We start from the raw sequence: 26,304 nt of genomic DNA on the forward strand, positions 1-26,304 counted from the left end.
CTGGTTTGATGGTGGTATCTGTGCAGCCATTCTTTGGACTGGATCTGGTGGTCGATTTCCATTAATGCAAAGGGAGGAGGAATTTTTGGTGATTGCCCCCCTCCACTGCAGACCCCAGATTCACCCATGTTGCTGTTCCTAAGTGTCCCTTACCCGGAGCTGAAGTATTTCAGGGAGCCTTTTGGGCTGCGGCAAGACAGGGGGTGGCGAGAACATCCCCTTCCACTATTCTTATAAAGGGGCAGAACCACAACACCTACAGCTGACTCATCTCCTTAATAGAAGGAGTCCGCGGTAGATGTTAATCTCTCAAAAGAGGCTGAAAAACAATGTCAAGAAGCTGGGAGAAGGGTCGCAGCTAGGGTTGCCACCTGGAGATCTCCCACAATTACAACTGATTTCCAGGTGACAGGGATCAGTTCCCCTGGAGAAAACAGCCTCTTTGGAAGGTGGCATTATACCCCACTGAGGTTACTCCCCTCCCCAAACCTTGCCCTCCTCAGGTTCCGCCCCCATAATTTCCAGGTATTTCTCAAACTGGAGCTGGCAATAGGGTTGCCAGGTCCCTCTTCGCCACCGGTGGGAGGTTTTTGGGGTGGAGCCTGAGGAGGGCGGGGTTTGGGAAGGGGAGATACTTCAATGCCATAGAGTCCAATTGCCAAAGCGGCCATTTTCTCCAGGTGAACTTATCTCTATCAGCTGGAGATCAGTTGTAATAGCAGGAGATCTCCAGTTAGTACCTGGAGGTTGGCAACCCTAGCTGGCAACCCTAGTTGCAGCTGATGGGTTTGTGGAAGGTGGATGTCTGCATACACACAAGTAGAAACGGATTTTCAGTTGATTTATTTAAAACTTTTATTAGCCACCTTTCTACCTTACCGAACTTAAGACAGCTGATAATGTTAATAAAATAACGATCATAAAAATACATAAAGAAACCAGAACTGGGATGGCAGAATTGGGAAGGCAATGGGTCTGTGAAAGCCATTTGCAAGAATGGAAGGTAAAATGGGAAGAGGGCATGGCCAGAGGGGTCCTGATCCAAGAAAGAGGATGGGAGAGCCCTTCCTCCTCTGCCCTTAGCTGGATGGGGGGGGGGGCAAACAGTCCTCGCCAATCCCCTACCCTCCACGGGAATCTTGACAGGAACCAGAAAGTAAAACCATGGCCAGTCCAATATTTTTTTGGGGGTGTGTGTGTGAGCAGAGAGTGCCCAGGGACCTTCTTCTCTCCCCTGCATTACCACCTGGCCCCCTCTCATGCCTCCCTCCCCACCTGCTGACCCACATGCCTGCGCATCCTTCTTCCACCCCCTCGTAAGCCCTCTTCCCACCTGTACTCACAGATGCCTGCACCATCCACATGCCTGCTCCCTGACAATGCTGGGCACTGTGTACCACTGGGAGTATGGATGGCACAGTGCTTGCAAGTGGGTAGGAGCGGAAAGGGTGGGTGAGCAGCAGACAGGGTTGCCAACCTCCAGGTACTAGCTGGAGATCTCCTGCTATTACAACTGATCTCCAGCCGATAGGGATGAGTTCCCCTGGAGAAAATGGCCGCTTTGGCAGTTGGTCTCTATGGCATGAACCTCCTTCCCTCCCCAAACCCCGCCCTCTTCAGGCTCCGCCCAAAAAATCTCCAGGTATTTCCCAACCTGGAGCTGGCAGGCCTAGCAGCAGTGAAGGCGTATGACACATGAAGCTGCCTTATACTGAATCAGACCCTTGGTCCATCAAAGTCAGTATGGTCTACTCAGACTGGCAGCGGCTCTCCAGGGTCTCGGTCAGAGGTCTTTCACATCACCTATTTGCCTAGTCCCTTTAACTGGAGATGCCGGGGATTGAACCTGGGACCTTCTGCATGCCAAGCAGAGGCTCTACCACTGAGCCACAGCCCCTCCCATGTGGTTGGTGGCAGCGGGCCCTGCTAGAACCCCTGGGTGCCAGCAGCGGCCCCACCTCAGGGTATGCTGATGCCAGCCGTGAGTAACAATGGAAGAAAAATGGGAACAAAGAAACTCAGCCTAAAAGTAAGGGCTAACCAAAGCTAAACACTATCTAATATAGCAACCAGTAAATCTATTTTTATTATATATTGTGCACAATTGTATTTAAAAACACAGGGCCTAAAATACAGGCTCCCTAAAAAGTACAAACATAGTTACAAATATTACCAATACATAACAGTTGATGTTAGTACATAAAATGACCAAAATCTGACCAGACGCATTTCATCCTTTTACAGGCCTTCCTCAATGGTCATATATAACACAATTTTACAATACACATCCTGACAAATACGTCGTACAAGGTAAAATATATATATAAAAGCCTTTTATTCTGTGTGGCTTTATGTTAAAATAATTTGCCCATGTGCCCTAAAGCATGGCTCCCGGCTCACATCTTGTATATGATGCCCAGTGTTTCGGGATGTGTATAACATCAACAAACGTGAAGAAAAGGTATGTTGGGGAGTCAGCTACTCCTGACTCCCCAACATACCTGAGGATCTGAGAATAAGGTTGCCAGCTCTGGGTTGGGAAATTCCTGGTGATTTTGGGGGCGGAGCCTGGGGAGCGCGGGGTTTGGGGAGGGACCTGAGTGGGTTATAATGCTGTACAGTCCACCTTCCAAAGCAGCTATTTCCGCCAGGGCAACTGATCTCTGTAACCTGGAGAGCAGGTTACACCTTGTCTCCACCCAGAGACTGGCAATCCTATCTGAAAATCGTGTCCAAATATCCTCTGTGACATTAGAAAGAAGGCCTTGCGGTATTAGTGGCCCTAAAACTATTTATGCGCCAAGCGACGGAGTGGATTGCTCATGTACTTGGACTGACCTGGCTGATTATGGCATTGTACAGCAAGGGAGATGATATGGAAACGCTTAATGGTGCCTGTCTGTTTAGTTCTCTTACCAGGATAAAGGCCGCCTGAGAGGTTCATGGTTTGCAAATAGTTGTGACAGCGCTCCTTATGTTCTTCCAAAGAGCTCCGTTGCTTATAGCTCCGACCACAATATCCACATTTGTGGGGCTTGCCAACTGAAAGGGGGGAAAATAGAATTTACTTTGTGATCCAGATTAAATGCTGGGTAGCACAATCCTGAGGGTAACTATGCACTAAGTGGAAGCAAACGCTTGGAATTAATGGCCCATCCAGAAGTCGGCAATGGACAACTGTCCTTGTTGGTTTATTTAGATTTCTACGCCCCACTTTTCTCCCCAATGGGGACCCAATCCGGCTTTCAACATCATTCTCCTCAGTTTTATCCTCACAATAACAACCCTGTGAGGTAGGTCAGGCTGAGAGAGTGGCTGGTCCAAGGTTACCACAGTGAGTTTCCATGGCTGAGTAAGGAGTTGACCCCATGTCTCCAAGATCCTAGTCTGCCACTCGAGCCAAGGGGTCCCCAACCTTTTTGAGCCTGTGGGCACCTGTGGAATTCTGACACAGTATGGTGGGCACAGCCACAAAACGGCTGCTGTAGGAGACAGAACCAGCCACCAAATAGCTTCCACAGCTTACCTTCAATAGCACAGTAGTAGAAGAAGAAGAGTTGGTTTTTATATGCCAACTTTCTCTACCACTTAAGGGAGAATCAAACTGGCTTACAATCACCTTCCCTTCCCTTCCCCACAACAGACACCCTGTGAGGGAGGTGGGGTGGAGAGAGCTGTGACTAGCCCAAGGTCACCCAGCTGGCTTCATGTGTAGGGGTGGGGAAACAAATCCAGTTCACCAGATTAGCCTCCACCGCTCATATGGAGGAGTGGGGAATCAAACCCGGTTCTCCAGATCAGAGTCCACCGCTCCAAACCACCGCTCTTAACCACTACACCAGGCCGTCTCTCCAGTAAAGATCCTTGTGCTGTGGTGGCAGCTGCTGCCACACGGCTAATCAGAAGCCTTTCTGGAAGAAAGCCCCACCTGGCCCCACCCATTTTCTAAAAACACCTGGTGGCACCACGAAATGTGTCAGCCGGCGCCACGGTGCCATGGGCACCCCACTGGGGACCGCTGCTCTAGGGTTTTCTGACGTGCACACCTACCGGAATGGGTCCTCAGGTGGCCCGTAAGAGCATCTCTACGGCGACAAGCGTAGTTACACAAGTGGCACTTGAATGGCTTTTCGCCGGAGTGCAACTTGATGTGGCGGAGTAGGTTGCCTTTTTGAGTAAAGGATGCCCCGCACTGATTACACTGGAAGGGGCGTTCGCCTAGGGGGAGAAGGAGAGGGAAAAATACGTGAGCACAAAACTCCGACATTGTAACAGGAGGAAGATTTCAGTGAGAAAGTTGTTTTCCAACTGGCTCTCTATGACTTCCACCGGCTGCAGGTTTGATATAACATGAGCTTTTCAGACTAAACCTGCCAGTTGCTTAACGCTTCACTGGCTGGGTCAATTTGATCTGAAAATCTAATTTTTTTTTTCTAAATCAGAATGGCACATCACAATGCAAATTCAAACTCATTTAAATAAAGTGACTGCAACATTTTGTGTTGAAGAGCCACTCTTCCTGATCAGCAGTTTTGGAATAAACCAATATCCAATTTTGCATGTTGTGGCATTTGGTGGAGTTTTTTTTAATGTGGCTTTTTTCAAAGGGTCTTTAAAATATGCCACTGAAGCAGCAAAATAAAAAGGAAACTCATTAAAAATGCATTTCAGGATCACAAGTTCATTTCAGCGTTACATTCTTATATTTAAATGAAAGGCACTTCATTATAACAGTTATAATAACTTCTTTTCATTTACATTTTCCCTGTATTTTCCCTTTCAATTTCTTCTCCATTACCTGGATGTCCCTAAGCAGCCAAATCAGGAAAGAGACAGAGAAGAAAAAGAAGGGGGGGGGGGCTAAAAAGAGTAGTTAAGACAGTGCAAAGGAAACTGTTTCTTCCACCCAGAATCCTGACCTTCCCTGTACACAGGATACTATTGGCACAGAATCTGCATTATCATGCTTGGTTTCTTCCTATTTTAGGGGGAAAAGAAATCCAGAACTATCTGTATAAATTCGCAGACTTTATCCAGTTTGATTGGCATTGTGAAGATTTCTAAATTGTACTTTCCTCCCCATTATGAATGCCATTGGGTGGAAATAGGCTCGTTTGCTTTGGCCTTGCATTACCTCTGTCAATATAATAAATTTTTTTTTTTTGCTGATTTCTTGTCAGGTTCTGTCAGGTTATTCTATCAATGAATTATAAACAAATTTGCACATTACCCCAAACTCAATCTAGATGCCTTTTAAAAGTTATGAGATGGCTTGCAACAACAGCCACCACCGGTCTTAAGAAAATGTTGAGGATAACCTTTCCTTCTTTGTTGACCCACAAAACAACTGCAGACAACAAACATGGCTTTACAATCAGTGCTTGAAAAAAGTGGGACGGTAGGGAAAAAGCAAGAAATCAAATGCTTAGGGTGAACATCTGTTGGCTTTGCAGGAATAAATGAGAGAGTAAACTGTGTCAATATTGGGAAAAACGGCTAGTGGAGCATTCCCAAAGAGAGAAGCTGGTCTTATCGTGGATCTCAATGCCAGGAAAATCTTCCCCTGCTAAACTCCTATGTGACTATCTATTGGTAAGAAGTAGATCCAGAAAAAATATTCATAGGGTTGCCAACCTCCAGGTAGTAGTTGGAGATCTCCTGCTATTACAACTGATCTCCAGCCGATAGAGATCAGTTCACCTGAAGACAATGGCTGCTTTGGCAATTGGGCTCTATGGCATTGAAGTCCCTCCCCTCCCCAAACCTTGCCGTCCTCAGGCTCCGCCCCAAAAACCTCCGGCCGGTGGCAAAGAGGAACCTGGCAACCCTAGTGAATAGAGATTCGAAAGTGTGGTTTCTTCCCGTATTTAAATTTGCCAGTTGGTGGGGGGTGGGGGGCAGGAATGCCCTGCCCTTTTAAAGAGAGATTTCATATGTGGAAATGGACAGTTAAAACTTTTCATGGCATGAAGTCAAATAACATCACTTGGGATTTGCTGCAGATTTAAAGAGACGGCTGGAGAGACCAGTTTAAAAGTGGGCAACCCTAGCTGTATTGCCAGGCCTAGGACTAACCCTTCAATTGAGACCTGATCCGTCACCCAAGCTAGATTTACCGAAAGCACACGGTACAGTCCTTATGTGACTGTACCACCTCAAAAGGCTCACGGACAGATCAGCTGTGTGAAAGTGCCCCTCTTTGAAAACATCCTTACATCTGCACAGGACGCAGGTAGCCAACACAGAAGAAGCAGTTTATAACATGCAAGTTGTTTTGGGGTGTGGGGGTTGCCTGGGTGGTGTGCCAACAACCAGTTAGGCCAAAACCCTATACCCTATATACCCTACATTGGGGTTGTTCATTTGGAACTTAAACAAGGAGGATCATGCTGAGGAAGGCAAATCTCTTCTCATCCTGCCCCTTGCACTGTTAGGTTGCATGCTAAACACAGACAGACAAAGAGACAGGCGGAAGGAAGGAAGGAAGGAAGGAAGGAAGGAAGGAAGGAAGGAAGGAAGGAAGGAAGAAACCAATATTGAAAATACAACCCACTGACACCCATGAATGCCCCAGATTTTGTAAAGCATGTATTTTACAGTTCAAAGAGAAAATGCAAGAGAAACCCTCAAGTGGAGTACATTAGAAAGTTGCTACCAATGAAGAAATAACTGGGGACATTACTAGCTAGGGCGACACCCCGGAAAACAAGCTAAAGGGGCAAAGGAACTGACCTTTCAACATCATTCCTGATAAGCTCGGGGCTGTGCTGAATGTTTGTTATGTGAACATTTTCAGGGTGAAACGGGGCTCCAAAATGTTCCCTTAACCCTCCACCCACTTTGGGTCATTTTCATGCTTATTTGCCAGTTTCATAGCCTTTCTTGGTTGCTGCTGCTGGCACCATTTTTAAAAAACTGAATTTGCTTGTTCCTACAGCTGTGAGCCCAGCTGCCTAAGGAGCGTGTCATAAACTCGCTGAGGTCACAACGCCACACAGCCGATCGGAGTTAGCCATGAGATGAAATCATAAAGCCAACTCAGAGCGAGGGCTCTCCTTACTGTGCCTGGAATCAGCCAGTTACTGAAAGGCGTGGGGGTGCTTTTATCAGAGGGGAAAAGGAGCTGCTTTTAAGTCGACTGCAAATTATTCCTTTTCGATATCCAGGAAACAGCTGATTTAAGAGATACAGTCAGGGGCTGTTGTGCGAAGCTTATATAAGAATACTTTTTGCTGATACGCTAGCTTACCAATGAGCAGAGATAGTTTTGGTTTTTAAAAAAAATGTGGAGGAGCCTTCAGAAATGCAATACAAATCAGCTGCTAAATGTATTGCATTCAAGGCAGTGGATCCTTACCAAGACAAAAATCTGTCCATTCTGTATACATTTTTAGAAAAAATGCAATGTTTAAAAAAACAAACCCCAAAAAATGTAATTTTGTGCATTCCTTATACTTGGGGCTGGCTGTGCTAAATGCTCAAAAGCCATTTGCACAACAGATTCCTAGCTAGGGTTGCCAACAGACCTGGAGAAAAAAAGTTCTGTCCTTTTAATGCACAGAAATGGGACAACTGAAGCTTTTCATGGCATGGAGGTAAATAAAATCCCGTTCAGCCTCCCTTCGAGGGACAGAATATTTTTCTCCAGGTCTGTTGGCCACCCAATCCCTAGCACGTTGTTTGATCAACACGGTCCTGCACAAACCAGACTGACTTGCACAGTGGCCCCGAACAGATCAACCACTTTAATTAAAAAATGGGACACCTACAACTTAAGGGAACTAGAAGAAGAAGAGTTGGTTTTAGATGCCAACTTTCTCTACCACTTCAGGAAGAATCAAACTGGCTTACAATCACCTTTCCCTTCTCCTCCCCACAACAGACACCCTGTGAGGCAGGTGGGGCTGAGAGAACTCTAAGAGAGTTGTGTCTAGACCAAGGTCACCCAGCAGGCTTCATGTGGAGGAGTGGGGAAATCAACCTAGTTCACCAGATGAGCATCCACCGCTCCAAACCACCGCTCTTAACCACCACACCACGCTGGCTAGGTTTAAAGGAGCCCAAAAGAAACTCCATTTCCCCGCAGATTGGATCAGCTGTAGCAGGGAACATCAGCACTTTAAAAGCCTGAAACGTGCGGACCAATTAGGCGCCTATGGAGTTCCATTTCGGGAAGGGAGGGGGCTAGTGGGTGGGAAAAACCAGATCACTTCAGTTGGCTACAGAACTTTTTAAAAATCGTAATAATGGCTGGAAAATATTAGGTACTTACTCGGCATATCTGCATTTGGCAGGTGTGTCGATTAAATGTAATTATGTGTTTTAACTAGGGCCAGCCATTCATCACTGTCTGGCAGTCCCCATGCCAGAGTTTTATCCATTTATCAAATGTTTACTTAAGAGAACCTCAGAATCTATGGGACATGTAGGTTTTGCTTGAATAAGTGGATCAGCTTTGCAAGCCTTATACCTTCATCAGTCACACACTGCAATGTGTCCCATTTTTCGCTTTTAATTTTCTCAGCTTCAGCTGAACGAGGTGGTGGGAAGACTTAAATGAGCAGCTTCCTTGTCACAGGCCTTTCATTTAGAAAGAAGGAGGCTGGTTACTACACTCTGCCTACTTCCACACTGGTCTCCTCCCCCCAGAACATAGAGTGACCCCCCCTACACACACACATTTAAGGAGAGCATCTGTGTCGCTGGGCTTAAAGTGCATCGAATATAAACCTGCTTTGATTCGGTTTAAAGGGATGGTGTAATGGAAATTGCGGAAGACAACTGTACTCACGAGGAGGTAGGTGGTGCTTAATGCAGCCCTTCTCCATGTGAGAGCAATCTCAGGGTATCAGGGAGTTAATTGTCACACCACACTGTAAATAATGAGCACCTGGTGGTGGGGAAATAAATCTGGCTTCGCTCACTGCTGAAGAGAGGAGAGCTCCAGGTAAGAAGCCAGAGAGAAGGAGCGTCTGCAGAACAAGGATGGGCTGCCAGACAGGATGAAGCAGCTTGCTTGCCTCTCAGGAGACGACTTCCCATCTTCATAAGGTTATTAGCCTGGATACAGGGTTATTTTTGTTTAATAAAGCTGCATACCTTTTTCTCCCCAATACCTGCCTGTTGGAATCTGTTTGTTTTCTGAATCATGGGTAATACAATTGGCTCTGTGAGCAGGATTCCAGAGGCAATATGGGGACAAAAGAATGCAGGGAGTGTGCAAAGCTGCATCCCAGGATTGTCTTGTACCAGTGCATGGGCCCCAGCTGCACACATATTGAACTCAATAGCCCCACCTAACAAATGGGATACTGAGCTAGAAAAAGCAGGAGGTTCCACACCCAGGGCAATAAGTAAATGCTTAAGAAAGATAGGAATAAGGGATGGTGAAGGTGTAGAAGAATGTGGCAACGTGGGTTGGTTACTTCTAACAGCATTAAAAAAGGTCTGGGAGTTGTTAAAAACTTCCTGGAAGCAAGTGGAAGAGCGGGCAGAAGAGATGTGCCTTAAAGGAGCAGCAAATGATTTTGCAGGAAGTCCTGAAGAAGGCAAGAGAAGGCAGGAATGCTGCTGAGGAACAGGCAGGGGCTATAGCTGTTTGTGTGACTAATATTAAACGGAACCGACAGCTGAAGAAATACCCCTATAAAACTAGAGCACTCAAGGTCCCTAGAGACTGGAGTTCTGCAGAGTCATGGGATTCCAGTGAGGGAGAGTGGACTGAAGGGGAAGGTAGTAGAAATGATAAAGTGCATGTAAGACCTCTGGTTTCCAACAAGGCCAAGGGCCCACCTGGAGGGCAAGCACAGGTCACTCACACTGTAAGGGATTTCAGCCAGCAGGAGCCGTCTGAAATCACCAAAAATGCTAAGCAGCCGGCGGAATGTTTGAGCCAATGGTTGGTGTGTCTTTGGGATCAAGGCTATACAGGTGTGCATATGAGCCCCCAGGAGTTATTGAAATTAGGTGCGCTATCCAGACTTCCGGTAACGAGCTGGTCCCAAGCACACGTCCCTAGGGAAAGCTCCCAAGGGAATCCAAGAAACGATTAGAATTGGAGTGTTTTTAGCACACCAACCCGGTTCTAAATAGTGGACCAGGATCCAGGAATTCCTCTGCAGCCCGAAGAAAGCGGTGTGACTCCCATACTCCCTGAGGGAGCTTTTTAAAGTCCCCCGGGGGTGTGGATGTTGTCCCGCTAGGCATCGATGGGAGAAGGCATTGCCGCGAGCGTTTATTTGGCTTTTGGCTTGGACCTCCATTACCTATAACCAACTTATGAACTATTTAATGAAGAAATACCTCACCCTGTCAGGCCTAGCCTGGGCAATGTGCAGAGAATGCCAGGCATAGTCTGACAGAGAATGTTGTGCTTTCACCAGGTGCTGCCCAAGGTCAGCCTCACCAACGGTCAACTGCCAACTATGTATTTTGACTCTAAACTTCGTGGGAACTTATTCCGGTGGGAGGGGGGTTGCCATGGTTTCCTGTGTTATTCTGTATTCCTTCATTTATACCCAGCACCAAGCTTTTAGTTCTCATAAGTGCCGTCTTGATTCCTAGCTACTGTTAACCTGTGGATTCTCCAATAAATCAACTCTCTTTTAGACTACTTGTCTGTGGATGTTGTTTATGGGACTGTCATGGGGCAAGTGCTCACACAGCCTGTGAAATCTATGTGAGTAACAAGAATACTTTTGATCTTACCAGAAATAGAAGGCTGACCTGGTTGGCAGAAATAACTGGGAACTCCGCATTCTCCCCCCCGCATCATACAAAACGTTTTGGTTAAGATAAGATATCAGATAAAGCGGCAAAGACTCTATCAAGTTGATCTGTGGGTATGTCAGGCCGGCTCTCTGTAGAGAGAAACAGACTGTGCATGTTTTGGTTTCACCAGGTGTGGTCCTAGGCCGAGAACTGGTAACTGTCAAATTCCTTTCCTAGCTGTGGGAACGGCCCTCATAAGGAGGGTGGTTGCCATGGCTGCAACCGCTATCTTGATATGACCAATGCTTTTCCATATAGGCCGCAGGCCATGCCTTTGGTTCCCATTTGTGCCAATTTACCTGTTAGCTCTGTAAACTTGTAGGTCTTCTAATAAATCAACTCTCTTTTGGACTACTCGTCTGTGGATGTTGTTTATAGGACTACTATGGGGACAAGTGCTCACAGGGTAGACTAAACAATTGACATGGACGTGGCAAGTACCAATCAGACTCTGTGACGTTTGAGGGGAAAGGAGAAATAAAACCCTCCCTCCCCTTGGTCACGCTACCTTTTCCGGGCCGGGAAGGTCCTCCTGCCACGTTTTTAAAATTCATCTTGAAGCACTGGAAGACCTCTAGGAATATTACTGTACTGCATGCATGCCTGCCGACAACGGGGAGAAGGGAAGTATAGAAGCACGCAGGACCGGAAGCGAACTCCCTTGGTGCACCAAGGTTTGCCATTGAAAACTACAAAAAGGGGACGATGGAAGGTCCGCGGCTGTACTGTTTTTGGCTAACTTCCTACTTCCTGATGCTTGCTGACCTAGAGCGTCTATAAGAAACTCGTTGGTTTTTCAAATTTAAAAAACTTACTTTTTACTTTTTTGTTGAAGATTTTTACGAAAATATCTTAGCGACTCTGCTTAGCATGAACTACTAGTCTACCCACACCCTGGAAAAACGCTTTTTCAAGACTTGCCAAAATTGCTAAAAATAAGGCATCAACTTTAAATGTCTTCAACTTGTCAAAGATCTGGATCACTGCATACAGTATCACCTGCAATATCTAAATCCAAAGAACCCTCGCAAGAAGCAAACATGGAGAAAAAAATTCAAGATATGTTTGCTAAGCAAAATGAGGCTTTTGCAAAACAGCATAAACAGCTGTCAAAACAACAGGAGCAGATGTCAAAGCAAATGGAACAAATGACTACTATGATTACCTCTTTATATCAGACATTGACTCAGAAAATGAACGAGGTGACAGAAGATCTTAAAGAAGTGAAAACCCAAGTCAATACAATTAAAACAGATGTGAAGATATTAGATGGATCATTAAAGAAAGTGATGGAAGATCAGAAGGATGTCAAGAAGAAGGTGGATAGCCATGAGAGACAAATAGATGCAATGTTGGTTCAGGAAGACACAGTGAAGGACCAACTGGTGCTTGCACAGGGGACCTTTACCGGTGCTTGTACAGGGGACCGGTGCTTGCACAGGGGACCTTTACCTTTTTATATTAGGGTTTCAACCTAAAACCCTAGTTTATTCTGTCTACATACCTAATTATGAAGTTATTCGATTTCCCATGATAACAAGGTGCTCCCTTTACCCATTTTCCCTTAGGGACACTTCATATTATCAAGTTTTTTTTCCTCCAGGCTGTACTTTTTCAAATTTTCAACTTCTGTTAACTTGTTCAACAGTTACTCCAGCGTAGTTTTTTTTAAATCATTCACTGAGATCATTTTGATTCTTGTAATGATTAATGTTTATTCCCATATCATCCCATTTATTTTTGAATTTTCTCATTCACTTAGTGAGTCCATTCAAGAATCTTTTTATCAATACTTATTGAAAAACTAGAGATAAAAATCAAGTTAATTTCAAATAAAAATATTAGCTTAATATTTTATCAATAAACTCTCATCTCCCTTTATATAGATATATATTTACTATGTTTATTTACTATGTTTGGCCACCTAAAATGCTATGAGTGTCATCTTGTAACTGATTAATTCATTTGCAGATGGGAACAGATTCACCCCCAAAGAAAAAGCAAATAATCCACCTGTCAAAATAATACATGTACTGAAAATACAGGGGCACAATCCAGTCATCCTACTGATCAAAAGAAGTATCCCAGACAATGTTTTTGGCTTTTTTTGGGGGGGAGGGTAACAAAATTCTGTAACAACAAATCTGTAACAATATTTATGATTTCTGCAACCTTTCGCAGAATCAAAGAAGGATTTCTCACATACACAAATCATAAAGGATTCTGACAGAATGAACTGTGTTGCTTTTAACCAATTATCCCACTAGCTAATGAACTGATCTCAGTCTAGATAATTACATTATTACAATTATGAAAATAACAGTTCCCTTTAACCAAGCAACGCTTTTGGTACATAATCTTCTTGACATAGTGCCACAGTGCAAGTGGCTGATGTTCTTAAAGTTTGGGAAATGGGTTTAAATAATGTTCCTGAATACAGAAAAATGTTTTATTGTTTGGTGTTTTTAGCTTGTGAACTGTATCAATTAAAATAAATAAATAAATAAATAAAACAGATTGTCATAAATAATGTCAACAATACTGAAACCTTTAGGCAGACAGGATGAGAATCAAACAATCTACTTTTTAAATCTCTGATTAATCAATTATATTCCTTGAAACTTTCCCTTTTAATTCTTTATTCGAAAATATAGCAAGTTATGTAATGGGTATTCTGGGATGCGGGATGGTATCGTATAACCAGATCTTGGAAGCTAAGCTGGGTCGGTACTTGGAAGGGAGACCTCCAAGGAAGACTTTGCGAGGCAGGCAATGGCAAACCACCTCTGCTTAATCACTTGCCTTGAAAGCCCCATGGGACTGCCATAAGTTAGCTGTGACTTGATGGAACTTTACACACACACATAACAGGCATTTCCTACATTATAGAGATCATTAGCAGTGCGATCGTAAACAGAGTTCATGAAGCAATGTTCATGAACAGTGGTAGAACATCTGCTTTGCATGCAGAAGGTTCCAGGTTCAATCCCTGACATCTCCAGTTAAAAGGATTTAGGTAGCATGTGATATGAAAGACCACTACCTGAAACCCTGGAGAATAGGGTTGCCAACTGCCAGGTAGTAGCAGGAGATCTCCTGCTAATTCATCTGATCTTCAGCCGATAGAGATCAGATCACCTGGAGAAAAATGGCCGCTTTGGCAATTGAACTCTATGGCATTGAAGTCCCTCCCCTCCCCAAACCCTGCCCGCCTCAGGCTCCACCCCAAAAATCTCCCACCGGTGGTGAAGAGGGACCTGGCAACCCTACTGGAGAACCACTTCCACTGTGAGTAGACAAGGCTTGGCTGCCCCGGAGGAATCTCCTTCTGTGTGTTCTTGTGGGACCCCAATTGAACACATGAAGCTGCCTTATACTGAATCAGACTCTTGTTCAATCAAAATCAGCATTGTCTGCTCAGACCGGCAGCAGCTCTCCAGGGTCTCAGGATTGTTATAGCGTTATAGTCTTTCATTTGTGAGCCAGTGTGGCATAGTTGTTAAGAGTGTTGGACTAGTATCTGGGAGACCCAGGTTCGAATCCCCACTTTGCCATGGAATCTTGCTTGTTGACCTTGGCCTAGTCACACACTCTTAGCCTAACCTACCTCACAGAATTGTTGTGAGGATAAAATGGAGGAAATGAGAATGATGTAAGCCGCTTTGTGACTATATTTAGGACTGCATCGTAAAACTGATAATTTTGGAAATCATAAAAATCAACAACCCCTTAAAACAACCCTTTTAAAAAAAAGAAAGCATGACAAGTTATTTCAAATATTAATTGGTTTCAGTTAAATTTTGGATGTTTAGAACTAGCTTAGCTGAAAATGGGATAAAATGAAAGTATACACATCATTAGGATTACTGTCAAAGTCATTAGCAGAATTAGTAAAATTGTATGTCTAAATGTGACCTGCAGAGAATGTTTGGGAGTCTGTGTTTCCATTTGGATTGCCATGTTGATAGCAAGGCATATCTCCATCCATACCATGAATTCATACTACAATGCATGCTTCAAGCCCAAATGTGAAATGCAATGCAAATGAACATCTGCATCCAGTGTGTGCATGTGCATGTATCTGGTCAAATGAGGTAATCTATGGGTTGGATCCAGCCAAATTTTCGCCTTAATCTCACCTAATACTATGTCCCCCATCTCACATGGCTGTGTCCAGGTATTTCCCATGATTCCCAGCAGAGCCTTTTGGGGGTCAAAGGGGAGCTCCTCCTCCCTTTTCCACCAGGGGAAAAGCTGCTTGGATCCAACCATACATGTAGAGGTTTCTGTCGCACATCTCCCTCCCTTACTGAATGGGGGTCCCCATGGAATCAGTTTGATGTGATTGTGGAAGGAGCGCTCTTTCGCATGGAATAAAAAATAATAACTATCCACACTGCAAGATGTCATAGTTCCACTGTACACTGCATTGGTCAGGCCGCACCTGGAGTATTGTGTGCAGTTCTGGAGGCCTCACTTCATAAAGGATGTGGATAAAATCAAGCGGGTGCAGAGGAGAGCGATCAAGGGCCTGGAGACCAAGCCCTATGAAGAAAGACTGAGGGAGATGGGAATGTTTAGTCTGGAGAAGAGGAGGTTGAGAGGGGACATGATTGCTCTCTTTAAGTATTTGAAGGGCTGTCACTTAAAGGAGGGCAGGAAGCTGTTCCTGTTGGCAGCAGAGGATAGGACTCACAATAATGGGTTGAAATTGCGGGAAGAAAGGTACTGGCTAGATATCAGGAAAAAGGTTTTTACAGTAAGAGTTGTTCGACAGTGGAATCAGCTACCTAGGGAGGTGGCGAGCTCCCCCTCTCTGGCAGTCTTTAAGCAGAGGCTGGACAAGCACTTGTCAGGGATGCTCTGACTGATCCTGCGTTAAGCAGGGGGCTGGACTAGATGACCTCTATGGCACCTTCCAACTCCATGATTCTATATCAGGCAAGAAATTAACATGCTCACAAGACTCCCATAAATAAATCTCTTCCTGCTGATGTAGCAACCTTTGCTGTGACTAAAGGAAAAAAAGAAACTCCGCCAGGCCTTACCCGTGTGGCTTCTCTTGTGAACCATAAGAACATTGGGGCCGATGCAAATTATCCCACAGATATCACACTTCAGTTTTCCGTTTGGGAGCCGAATGCCTCCAACACCTGACATGGCTTTGCTGCCATTGTGCGAGCCATTCATTTTCTCTCCTGAGGCATCAAGCATTCGTAAATCCTCCGCACATTCTTCCCCATTCATTTCACAGGCACGCCCATTCTCTTCATCACTCTGTGTCTCTATTTTAACATTACTGGCTGAAAGAAACAACAGAGGGAATCCCGCTCAGTGCATGGTGGTTTTGAAAGACAAATCGAAAACATAGCGGCAAAGAAACGATGAACATGGACGCGCCGCTTGGCAGAATCAATAACACAAGCACTTAAACATTTGTAGGGGTGCAAGGGAATTATTGCAAAAGCATTGGGAAACATTAAGCAATGATGACTACACGGATAACACTATGTCTCATATCTGTATTAAGAAGTCCTACATTAAATGCAAAAACAGAGGGGCCGTCAAGCATTGTTAAGACCGCACAACATGGCAGCCAAATGCACAGCGGGGATTACTTCCTGTAACTCTGGGCTCAATAAGGCGCTGCATTTTGTGGTGGCTTTTTGTGGAAATGTCTACTTTGTCCCTGACTTGTAAGCCATCAAGCTGAATGTGGTCAACATTTTTTGGCAAACCAGAGATTGAAAACCTTTGGTCTGCTTTTGCAAGGTTTGCCAACTCCGAGTTGGAAAATTCCTGGAGATTTGGGGGGGGGGGGTGGAGCTTGGGGAGGGTGGGGTTGGGGGAGAGACCTCAGTGGAGTATAATGCAATAGAGCAGCTATTTTCTCCAGAGGAACTAATCTCTAATCTGGAGATCAGTTGTATTTCCCAGAGATCTCCAGGCCCTACCTGCTAGTTGACAACACTAGCTTTTGCAGTCCCAGGTGCACCATGGTAGGAGGCCATGTAGAGGTGGTGGGCCAGCAGGGTGTAGTGGTTAGAGTGCCTGGCTAGGAGACCTGAGTTCAAATCCCCACTTAGCTGTGAAGCTCATTGGGCTAGCCATTCTCTTTCAGCCTATCCAACCTCATTGGATGGTCATTGTAAGGATACAATGGGGAGGTTGGGGAATGATGCCAAAGCCACATTGTTAAGAAAGTGGGAAATAAATTTCTAGATAAATATATTCAACTTGGCAAGTTAGAAGTTCTCCAGGCCTGGGATATGGAAACCGATTGGTGTTTTAAAGGTAAAGGAAGAATGATACCAGATGGAAATGTTATTCGTTTCTGCTTTTGTTCTCTTATGGCCTTTTTTTCTTTTCATTGCACAAGTTATTGCAAAGACATTTGAATTACTTGAGCAAAAATATTGCTACAAGTCAAAAGGCATAAGTAAAAATGTTCCCCTTTCCGTTGTGAATATGCTGAAGGTAGAGCATTTTATCACGGACAGTATAAGAACTGCTCGTGATAGGCGATGGTTATCTTATGTAACCACATTTGAGATCTGCAAACCTGGGAAAATAAAATTGGGAGGAATGACTTTGCACGGAAGTTATGATCATTTTGTCAGGAAGAGGCCAACCTATGTGGTCAAGAGAAGCTTTTGCTAGACTGAACCACTTCAGACTGCAGGCCAGGAACACTGTATTGTTGAATGCCCCCCCCCCCCATATTAAAACCCAAGCACAGGGAATCAGGAAGAAGACAACACTGGACCCTTTCTCCCCAACATAGCCAGTTTATACATTCAGGAAGCTTGCTTTTTAATAAGGTGGAGGATTCAAACACGCAACCACCCAGCTGCATTAGCAAAATGCTCCTCAAGGAAAAGGCACTGGAGAGGAGGGGTTTTCCTGTTCTCCTGCACAGTTTTCTAGATCTAAATCTAGGGCTCCTGGTTGGGAGATTCCTGGAGATTTGGGGGTAGAGCTGGAGAGGGCAGGGTTTGGGGAAGGGTATACCTCAGCAGCGTATAATGCCATGAAGTCCGCCTTCCAAACCAGCAAACAAAATTAGTGTCTATGTACAAGGAAACTTTTCAGCAAGTCTTGTTCATGTACTAGTTCTAATATTTAAAAAAATCCTTGGCTACTTATTACCAACCAGACAGCACTCAATTGCTGTAACCAAGTTAATCTAGGCCAATTCTTCCAGTTCTCCTGCAGGCAGATGTGGGAAGTAATCCTTTGCATGCACATATCTCCCATGGTCAAACATGATCTCCCATGGTCAAACATTACTGGAGAAGTGAGCCACAGAAGTAACATAAGAAGTAATCTGCTGATGAGCTCTGGCTGGATTTTTACCCAGCTTGCTGGGGGTAAAGTGTAGGCAACTGGGGAAGGCAATGACAAACCTCCCTGTAAACATAGGCCTTGTATGCATGGTTGTTTCCCTCGCGGTCACCCCTCTGATGACCTCAGGTTTTTATTTTGATTATGCATGCCGTTTCTGACCGTCAGAGGTAGCCTTGCTCTTCCTGTGTTTCCCCATGTTTTGCCCTTGCTTTTAAATTTGAGATAAAACAGGTCCCTGAAAACGCGGGAAAAATGCAAGGAAACACAGGGGTGAGCGAGGTGACCTCTGACGGTGGTAAACGGCATGCATAATTAAAACAAAGACCCGAAGTCGTCAGAGGGGTGATCACAAGGGAAATAGCCAAGCATAAAAGACCATACCCAGCTTTTGGTTTTTTAGGTTGCATTTCTTTCCCCTCCCCACCCCCCGTTTTAAAATATTTCAACCATGATGCTCACATGTCCACCCACTATTGTATACCAGCTCTCAAAAATATGGGGTTGTAGGGGGACAGCCACCTGAGCACTTCTAAATTCCACTGAATTCTGAGAGAGATCTGGCCATATGCTGAATTCTCCCACTTTCCTTAATAGCAAGTCAAAACACTTTGACTTTAGTGGCCTTTTGCAAATGGCCTTTCAGCCAATATTGGTTAAGGATCTCATTACTGGCTATTTTTCAGGAGACGCTGTATCTCAGAAGCATAAACCAGGCCCTCCCCCACTCTCCCCGTCAATCGTTTAACACTAACAGACAAATAAGTCTCCCCTTTAAGCAGTTTAGCCATGTGTAACAATCATAAAAAAAAATTACAGACTGCAAGCAGAAGAACGGAAAGGGAAATAAATACACGGCTGCTCCCTCGCTGCACAATGCAGGCACAGGAGAGCGCATGGGAGTGATAAGCAATCCAGTGTGCGAGATGGGAAAATGGAAAGCTGGGCCATATGCAGACAACACATGCACAGTATACTTACGGGAAAAGGATTTGGGGAGGATGGTGTGAAAATCCCTAAAGCTTTCAGCCCCATACGCAGCTGCAAACAGAGAAAGGCAAAGAAGACAGGAGGTTGTCAGCTGGCTGGCAGCGCAAGTCACAGAACCACAGAAGACGTCAACTGGGAGCAGCGGAGACTGGGAGCAGCGGAGGCGCAGAAAGGAAAAGACAAGGGAAAAAGCCAGCCAGCACAAGGCCCACCCGTGTCCTAGTATTTCTAATTGTTCATTTTGCAGAGTGAGAGTCACTCAGAGCTCTTTTGAGCCCCGTTCCCCAATGTGGCACCTGCCCTGTTTTTCAGAGACGTGGGCAAGGCCCTTGCCTGGTGGGGCTTGTGCTTAGCAGATGGTTCCTGCCTTGAAATAGCTGCCACCAGAAGCGCAGGTAAGGAACGCGCCTCCCTGAGGCCCATGTCTCATGCCTGGGATGGGGGAGGGTTGCCAGCCTCCAGGTGGGGCCTGGAGATCTCCCAGAATTACAACTGATATCCAGACTAGAGATCTGTTCCTCTGGAGAAAATGGATGTCTTGGAGGGTGGACTCTATGGCATTATGTAGACAAAGATCAACAGAAATTCCAGGAGAACTCCAGGCCCCACCTGGAGGTTGGCAACCCTAGCTTATATAGGAACAAAACCCACCACATGTCATGTTTGTAACACTTTGCTGATTAGGAAATGTCCCTGTCAGGAATGTATTAGCGGAGTCACTCGCTCCCCCTTCCCTGACCACATGAGTATCAAAGAAGACATCTAGAGACCATAATAACAGTCACATCTGTTACCAACTGTCACCAGTTTGGCTCAGTTACAATAACTAGATGAACCAATAAATGTTAATTTCAATTTGGTTTAGATGCAATACATAGATGAACCAATAAAGGATCTTGATTAGTTAATATCCAAAGGCATATTATAGAATCATAGAGTTGGGAGGGTCCATACAGGCCATCTAGTCCAACCCCCTGCTCAATGCAGGATCAGCCTAGAGCATCCCTGACAAGTGCTTGTCCAGCCTCTGCTTAAAAACTGCCAGTGAGGGGGAGCTCACCATTTCCACAAGTAGCTGATTCCACTGTCGAACAACCCTTACTGCAAAAATTTCCCCCCTAATATCCAGCCAGTACCTTTCCACCCGCAATTTAAACCTAATATCACCCGTATGGATTTTGATCTGTTGTTTTACAAGGTTAGCTATGTTTCCTACAAAGCACACTGCGAACTATATTTCGGTGAGAGCGCTGAGAAGACCATAGCGCACTTTCAAACATGCTGAATAATGCACTTCCAGTCCACTTTCAATGCACTTTGCAACTGGCTTTTACTGGCCATTTATGCAGGGCTGTTTCCCCGCAGTCACCCTGGCTGACTGCTCCGGTGCTTCATTGTGATTATGCATGCCTTTCCCGACTGCCTTGCTCTCCCCGCATGGTTACGCGCATTTTGCCTGTGCTTTCCAGATGCTGTTTTAGAAAAAAATCCGGAAAGTGCGGGCAAAATGTGCAAAAACGTGTGGGGAGAGCGAGGCGACCTCTGATGGTCAGGAAAGGCATGCATAATCGCAACGAAGCACCGGATCAGTCGGCGGGGGTGACCGTGAGGGAAACAGCCCTGCATAAATGCCCACTGTGTGAAATGACAAAATCCATTTGCAAATGATTGCTAAAGTATATGTTGAAAGTGGACCGAAAGTGCATTATTCAGCATGTGTAAAAGTGCCATCTGTGTCTCTAGCTCCTTCTAGAGCTGCAATTCCCAGGATTCCTGGGAGGAAATTAAGCCATGCCCTCATGTTCTCCCAGTGCCTGAGAATTCTGCACAGGAAAAGACTTTGTTGTGCAGCGTGCTGACAAATTCTGATCACGTGGGGAAAAAAGGCAGCATGCCCTGGATGGGAACAAGATCGATGCACAGTTGCACGATGTATGTTGTGGTCGAAATGTACAGGTGCTGCCCTCTCCCAGGAGGGATTGTGGCTCAGTGGTAGAGCATCTGCTTGGCATGCAGAAGGTCCCAGGTTCAATCCCCGGCTTCTTCAATTAAAGGGACTAGGCAAGTAGGTGATGTGAAAGACCCCTGCCAGAGACCCTGGAGAGCCGCTGCTGGTCTGAGTAGACAATACTGACTTTGATGGACCCAGGGTCTGATTCAGTATAAGGCAGCTTCATGTTACCTTCTAGACGGCACTATAAATTCCACTCACTGGCTCAAAGACCACCCAATCAGCTTTGCATATGAATTCCATCCCTGACTTGGGAGTTTGACTTTCAAATAAATATTAGTGATAAGCGCAAAGCAGCATCCCACAGATAAGTTATCTCTTGCTGAGCAACCAGGGAAAGGAGCTCCACCCATCTCCAGAGGTTAGTGGTTCCTTCCTTAGTGCATTTCAAGAAAGCTGAAACTGACAATAATACAAACAGCAAGATACACATGGGTGAACTTGTGTATAGACATTTAAATCTCACAGAGGTGTGATCATGATCCTCCAGTTGACAACTGCAGAATAAGCAGTTGGTAAAATATTCATGGATTATAGATCAATTCAAGCCTGAACTGACCCTAGAGGCTATTGTAGCTTGGTCACTTTATAAGAAGACAAGAGTCACTGGAAAAGACAATCATGCTAGGAAAAGTTGAAGGAAGAAGGAAAAGAGGAAGACCCAACAAAAGATGGATTGACTATATAAAGGAAGCCACGGCCCTCATTTTGCAAGATCTGAGCAAGGCTGTTAAAGATAGGATGTTTTGGAGGACATTGATTCATAGGGTCGCCATGAGTCGGAAGTGACTTGTCAGCACTTAACACAAACAAAAAAATATTCATGCAGGAAGACATGCACCCAATCCATCGGGATGTTTTCTTGGGCCTGCCTCACTCCAATGGTGGTGAGTTGTAGGACAACAGTTTCCTTTTCCTGGTGTGCTGAGCTTATGCATAGCCCTGCTGCACTTCAGTGGTGCTTGGGCAGCACAGCTTCTGGGCTGCAATCTTGAAACTCTTCATTCCAAATGATATCAAATTATTTGATATTTGTTTGCATTAGAGAGCCAGTGTGGTGTAGTGGTTAAGAGCAACGGACTCTAATCTGGAGAATCGGGTTTGATTCCCCACTCCTCCACACGAAGCTTGCTGGGTGCCCTCGGGCCAGTCACAGTTCTTTCAAAGCTCTCTCCGCTCACACAGAGGCAGGCAATGGCAAACCCATCTCCATATGCCTCTTGCCTTGGAAACCCTATGGGTCGTCATAAGTCACCTGTGACTTGACGGCACACACACACACACACATGTTTGTATTAAACATTGATATTGGTTTACCAATTCAACTGTCACAGCTTCTCTAAAAGAGCACTGGAAATTGCAGTTTGGCAAAAGGGGTGAGAATTCTCTGTTAGAGATTCCAATTCTTCCCCAACAGTCTCCTCTTGGGAGAGGGCGCAATTCACTTGGGAGAGGACGCAATCATGTTCTCATTGAGAAATCCAACAAAGATGCACAAATGAAGAGATATATGTAAAAGGAATAATTATCAGAAGCCCAAACCACCACTAAAATGTGTATTCATGAAAATAGAGCCAAATGCTGTAATTCCTACTGCAATCCTTCTGACCTTATACTTTAGATGTGCATGTTGTAGTGGCCCCAGGCTAAGGCTGTCAACTGCAGGTTGAGAAATTCTTGGAGATTTGGGGATGAAGCCCTGGGAGAGTGGGGTTAGGGAAGGGACTGCAGCAAGGTATAATGCCATAGATTTTGACCTAATACACTGCTTGATGTATACACATCCTTAAGAGCCCGGCATACAACAAAAGGTGAGACAGTGAAGCCAGGTTTTAGCATATAAGAAGTAAAGTAATTTACAGGGAACTTCACTGTACTAGAAGGGCTTTTAGATATCTCTTACTGCCTATTATGAGAAAGTTGTATTATTAGGATGTATGATAAGTTATAATTCTATACTGACCACTGAGGAAGGCCTTTCCAGGGCAAAATGTGTCTGGTCCTTTTTGGATCTCATATTGGTCAATAAAAGATTGTACATCGCAGTTGTTCATGTTTGTATATATTGAATGTGTAAGTTTCTGCTTTTACTAGGAGTTTCATGTTTTTAATTTATATGTGCACCTTATTAAAAATTTTATTTTTGTAATTTTAGCATTTTTCAGCTCAACCTCTTTGGTTTGTAATAATGCCATAGATGCCAGCTTCCAAAGCAGCCATTTTCTCCAGGGGAAACTGCTCTCTGTAGCCTGGGGATCAGCTGTAATTCCAGGAGAACACCATGCTCAACCTGGCGGTTGGTGACCCTACCCCAGGTACTTTGGAACATCTTCACGTGCATGCGCCCACCATGTTCCATGGAGCCAGATGACCAGTGCATGGCTTCTCTTACCTTGTTTCTCCCTCAGTCCCATCACCCATATTCAGCTCAAGCAAGTGACATGGAACAAGAAGATGTGGCTATGTTAAAAAGATCAGGGGCCTATAGAAAAGACCTGGGAGATGTTCTCTGGGTTGCAGTCTCCCAGCTCTAATGGAGTTTACTGGGGAGGAAATCAATGAGTTGGATCCATCTTGCTTTTGTTGCTGTAAAATGAAATGAAATGACCACCAAAAGGGATAATTGGACCCGCGTGTACACAAGCTACGTGGGACAGCGGCTGTTGTAGGGAGCAGACTTAGGCGAGATTCAGTTTTATGTTGCTGTAAAGAAGAAAAAGACTAAATGCTTCTTTAATTAACACAACCTCCATATTCAGTTGGTCTCTTTTATAAATTTTTGGTGACCACATATTACAATGGTTTTTGTTGTCATCTTCTGTACATGGAGCTGCGGTCACTGGGTGTGTGTGTGTGGGGAGGTAGTTGTGAATTTCCTGCATTGTGCAGGGGGTTGGACTAGATGACCCTGGTGGTCCGTTCCAACTCTTACGATTCTATGAAGGCAGAAACCTTCGGCTGCTAACACAACGTATGTTTTTGGAGTTTGGTCTTCAACATAAACGGGTGCTGAAGATCTGATTCGTGAGGAGTGAGACTTCATAAGCCAAAAGGGCTATTCTGAGGTTAAAGGCGAAAGCGCTGAGTTCCCTAGGGAACTGGGATAGGACAGCTGAGACAGCACATCACAGCTTCCCCCTGTCTGGTTTAACAGGAAACCTCCATTGGCTGTTCCTCTCTAGGTCCAGGCACAAACCATTCTGGGGAATCTGATGTCTTTCTCCACTCCCTGCCACTGTTTTTTTTTTTTAACTATCTCACTCTTCCTCACCAGCTTGAGTAAAACTCTTTGAAGACAGCAGCACATCTTAAGGACTGTGCTTTCCACCATGGGGTTCCTTTGGCGGGAGTGAAGACGTAGCTCCTTATCCTTTTACCTCCCTAGAAAGCTCTTCTCATGTTCTCTGCAAATGTGCAGCTTGATTCCGGGAAGGGCAGCTGAATGGTTTCTTATGAGTGAGCTTTCCCAGACTGTTAAGAGAAGCCACAGGTGGACTGTGCTCTTAAGGAGGTCTGTTGGCTCTTTGGAACAGTCAGCCTAGGCAAAGAAGGATCCGCATCAAGATCCAGGCACAAACCCTTTCAGCCAGTGGATCTTCTAAGCATTCAAGCCAAAACCACTGAGGCAAATAACTTCATTTGGACATGGCCTACAATCTCGCCTGTCTCTTGTTCTCTGACAGGCCCTCTGACTACATGGCCAAAGCCTTAGTTCCCTGTTGCTATATTTGCTTGTGGATCCAGTTCAGTATTGTTGTTGTTGTTGTCATAGGTTATGCACGTTGTGCACAACCCCCCTAGGATGTTCTTCTGAGCAGCTTCCACAGATACAAAAGGGAGAATTAGAAGAAGACGACAAAGAAGAAAAAGAAGAGTTGGTTTTTATATGCCGATTTTCTCTATCGTTCAAGGAGAATCAAACTGGCTTACAATCACCTTCCCTTCCCCTCCTCACAACACACACCCTGTGAGGTAGGTGGGGCTGAGAGAGGTCTAAGAGAGCTGTAACTGGCCCAAGGTCACCCAGCAGGCTGCATGTGGAGGAGTGGGGAAACCAGCCCAGTTCACCAGATTAGAGTCCGCCACTCATGTGGAGGAGTGGGGAATCAAACCCGGTTCTCCAGATTACGGTCCACCGCTCTTAACCACTACACCATGCTGGCTCTCAGAATACACAAAAGCAACTGCTTTTTCACATCTCCTGTTTGCCTACATAGGGCTTGCACAGAAGAATCTCCTACTGGATTGTGGCCCGTGCCCTCATCCAACTTTAACCAGAACATTTCACTCAGGTTCCAGTGCCTCTGAGTAAACATATACGCAGATTCACACGCATGTACACACTCCAAGAGGTAGAACAGCTAGATTCGAGTCCAATAGCACCTTAAAGTATCTGACAAAGGCAGCTTGGTGTAGTGGTTAAGAGCGGTGGTTTGGAACGGTGGATGCTAATTTGGAGAACTGGGTTTGATTCCCCACTCCTCCACATGAGTGGCGGAAGCTAATCTGGTGAACTGGATTTGTTTCCCCACTCCTACACGTGAAGCCAGCTGGGTGACCTTGGGCTAGTCACGCTCTCTCAGCCCCACCTACCTCACAGAGTGTCTGTTGTGGGAAGGGGAAGGGAAGGAGATTGTAAGCCGGTTGGAGTCTTCCTTGTGGTAGAGAAAGTCAGCATATAAAAACCAACTCTTCTTCTTCTTCTCTTCAAAGCTCATACCCCCCAAATCTCGTTGGTCTCTAAGATGTCACTGGACTCGTACCTAGCTGCTCTACTGCAGATCAACTCGGCCACTCTCTGAAATTATCCAAGAAGTAGGGACTTGCTGAACTGTGCCGTCTCAAGCAGGCGACACCTTTCTAGCCCACTGACTTCAAAGGATTTAGAAACGGGCAACTTTGCTTAGGACGGCACTGTTGGTCTCTCAAGTTGCTGCCCATAATGTAGCTGGGTTTCCACATCCTCCTCACACTGCTGGAAAAAAAAGTGCTTGAAGAGGAAGAAGCTGCAAATAATGAAATATAGGATTGCAGGAAAAAGAGGAAACAGCAGGCAGCCAAGAGCCCAACCGAAATACTAAGAATTATGGAGAAGTGACAGAAAGGGAAGCCCACACCAGGAATTGCTCTTGGTGGCTTAGCCGAGAAGAAAAAACAAAACAAAAGAGCAAAACTCAGAAGAAAAAAAA

General features: G+C 45.2%; 1 protein-coding gene across 3 annotated transcripts in view; it reads right to left on the reverse strand.

Annotated features, from left to right (window-relative positions):
* IKZF1 (IKAROS family zinc finger 1) overlaps window positions 1-26,304 on the reverse strand; it is a 109,819-nt gene that overhangs the window by 11,445 nt on the left and 72,070 nt on the right. For 2 of the 3 annotated variants that reach the window (XM_056857363.1, XM_056857362.1), the window contains exons 3-4: window positions 4,051-4,218; window positions 2,917-3,042 (exon numbers count right to left, since the gene is read on the reverse strand). In XM_056857363.1, the coding sequence (XP_056713341.1) occupies window positions 2,917-3,042; window positions 4,051-4,218 (294 nt within the window). Of the gene's footprint in view, window positions 1-2,916; window positions 3,043-4,050; window positions 4,219-15,818; window positions 16,074-19,095; window positions 19,156-26,304 lie in introns of all 3 variants that reach the window. The other variant, XM_056857361.1, reaches the window with a different exon arrangement.

Source organism: Euleptes europaea, chromosome 11 (assembly GCF_029931775.1).
Source record: "Euleptes europaea isolate rEulEur1 chromosome 11, rEulEur1.hap1, whole genome shotgun sequence".
NCBI classification, from domain to species: domain Eukaryota; kingdom Metazoa; phylum Chordata; class Lepidosauria; order Squamata; family Sphaerodactylidae; genus Euleptes; species Euleptes europaea.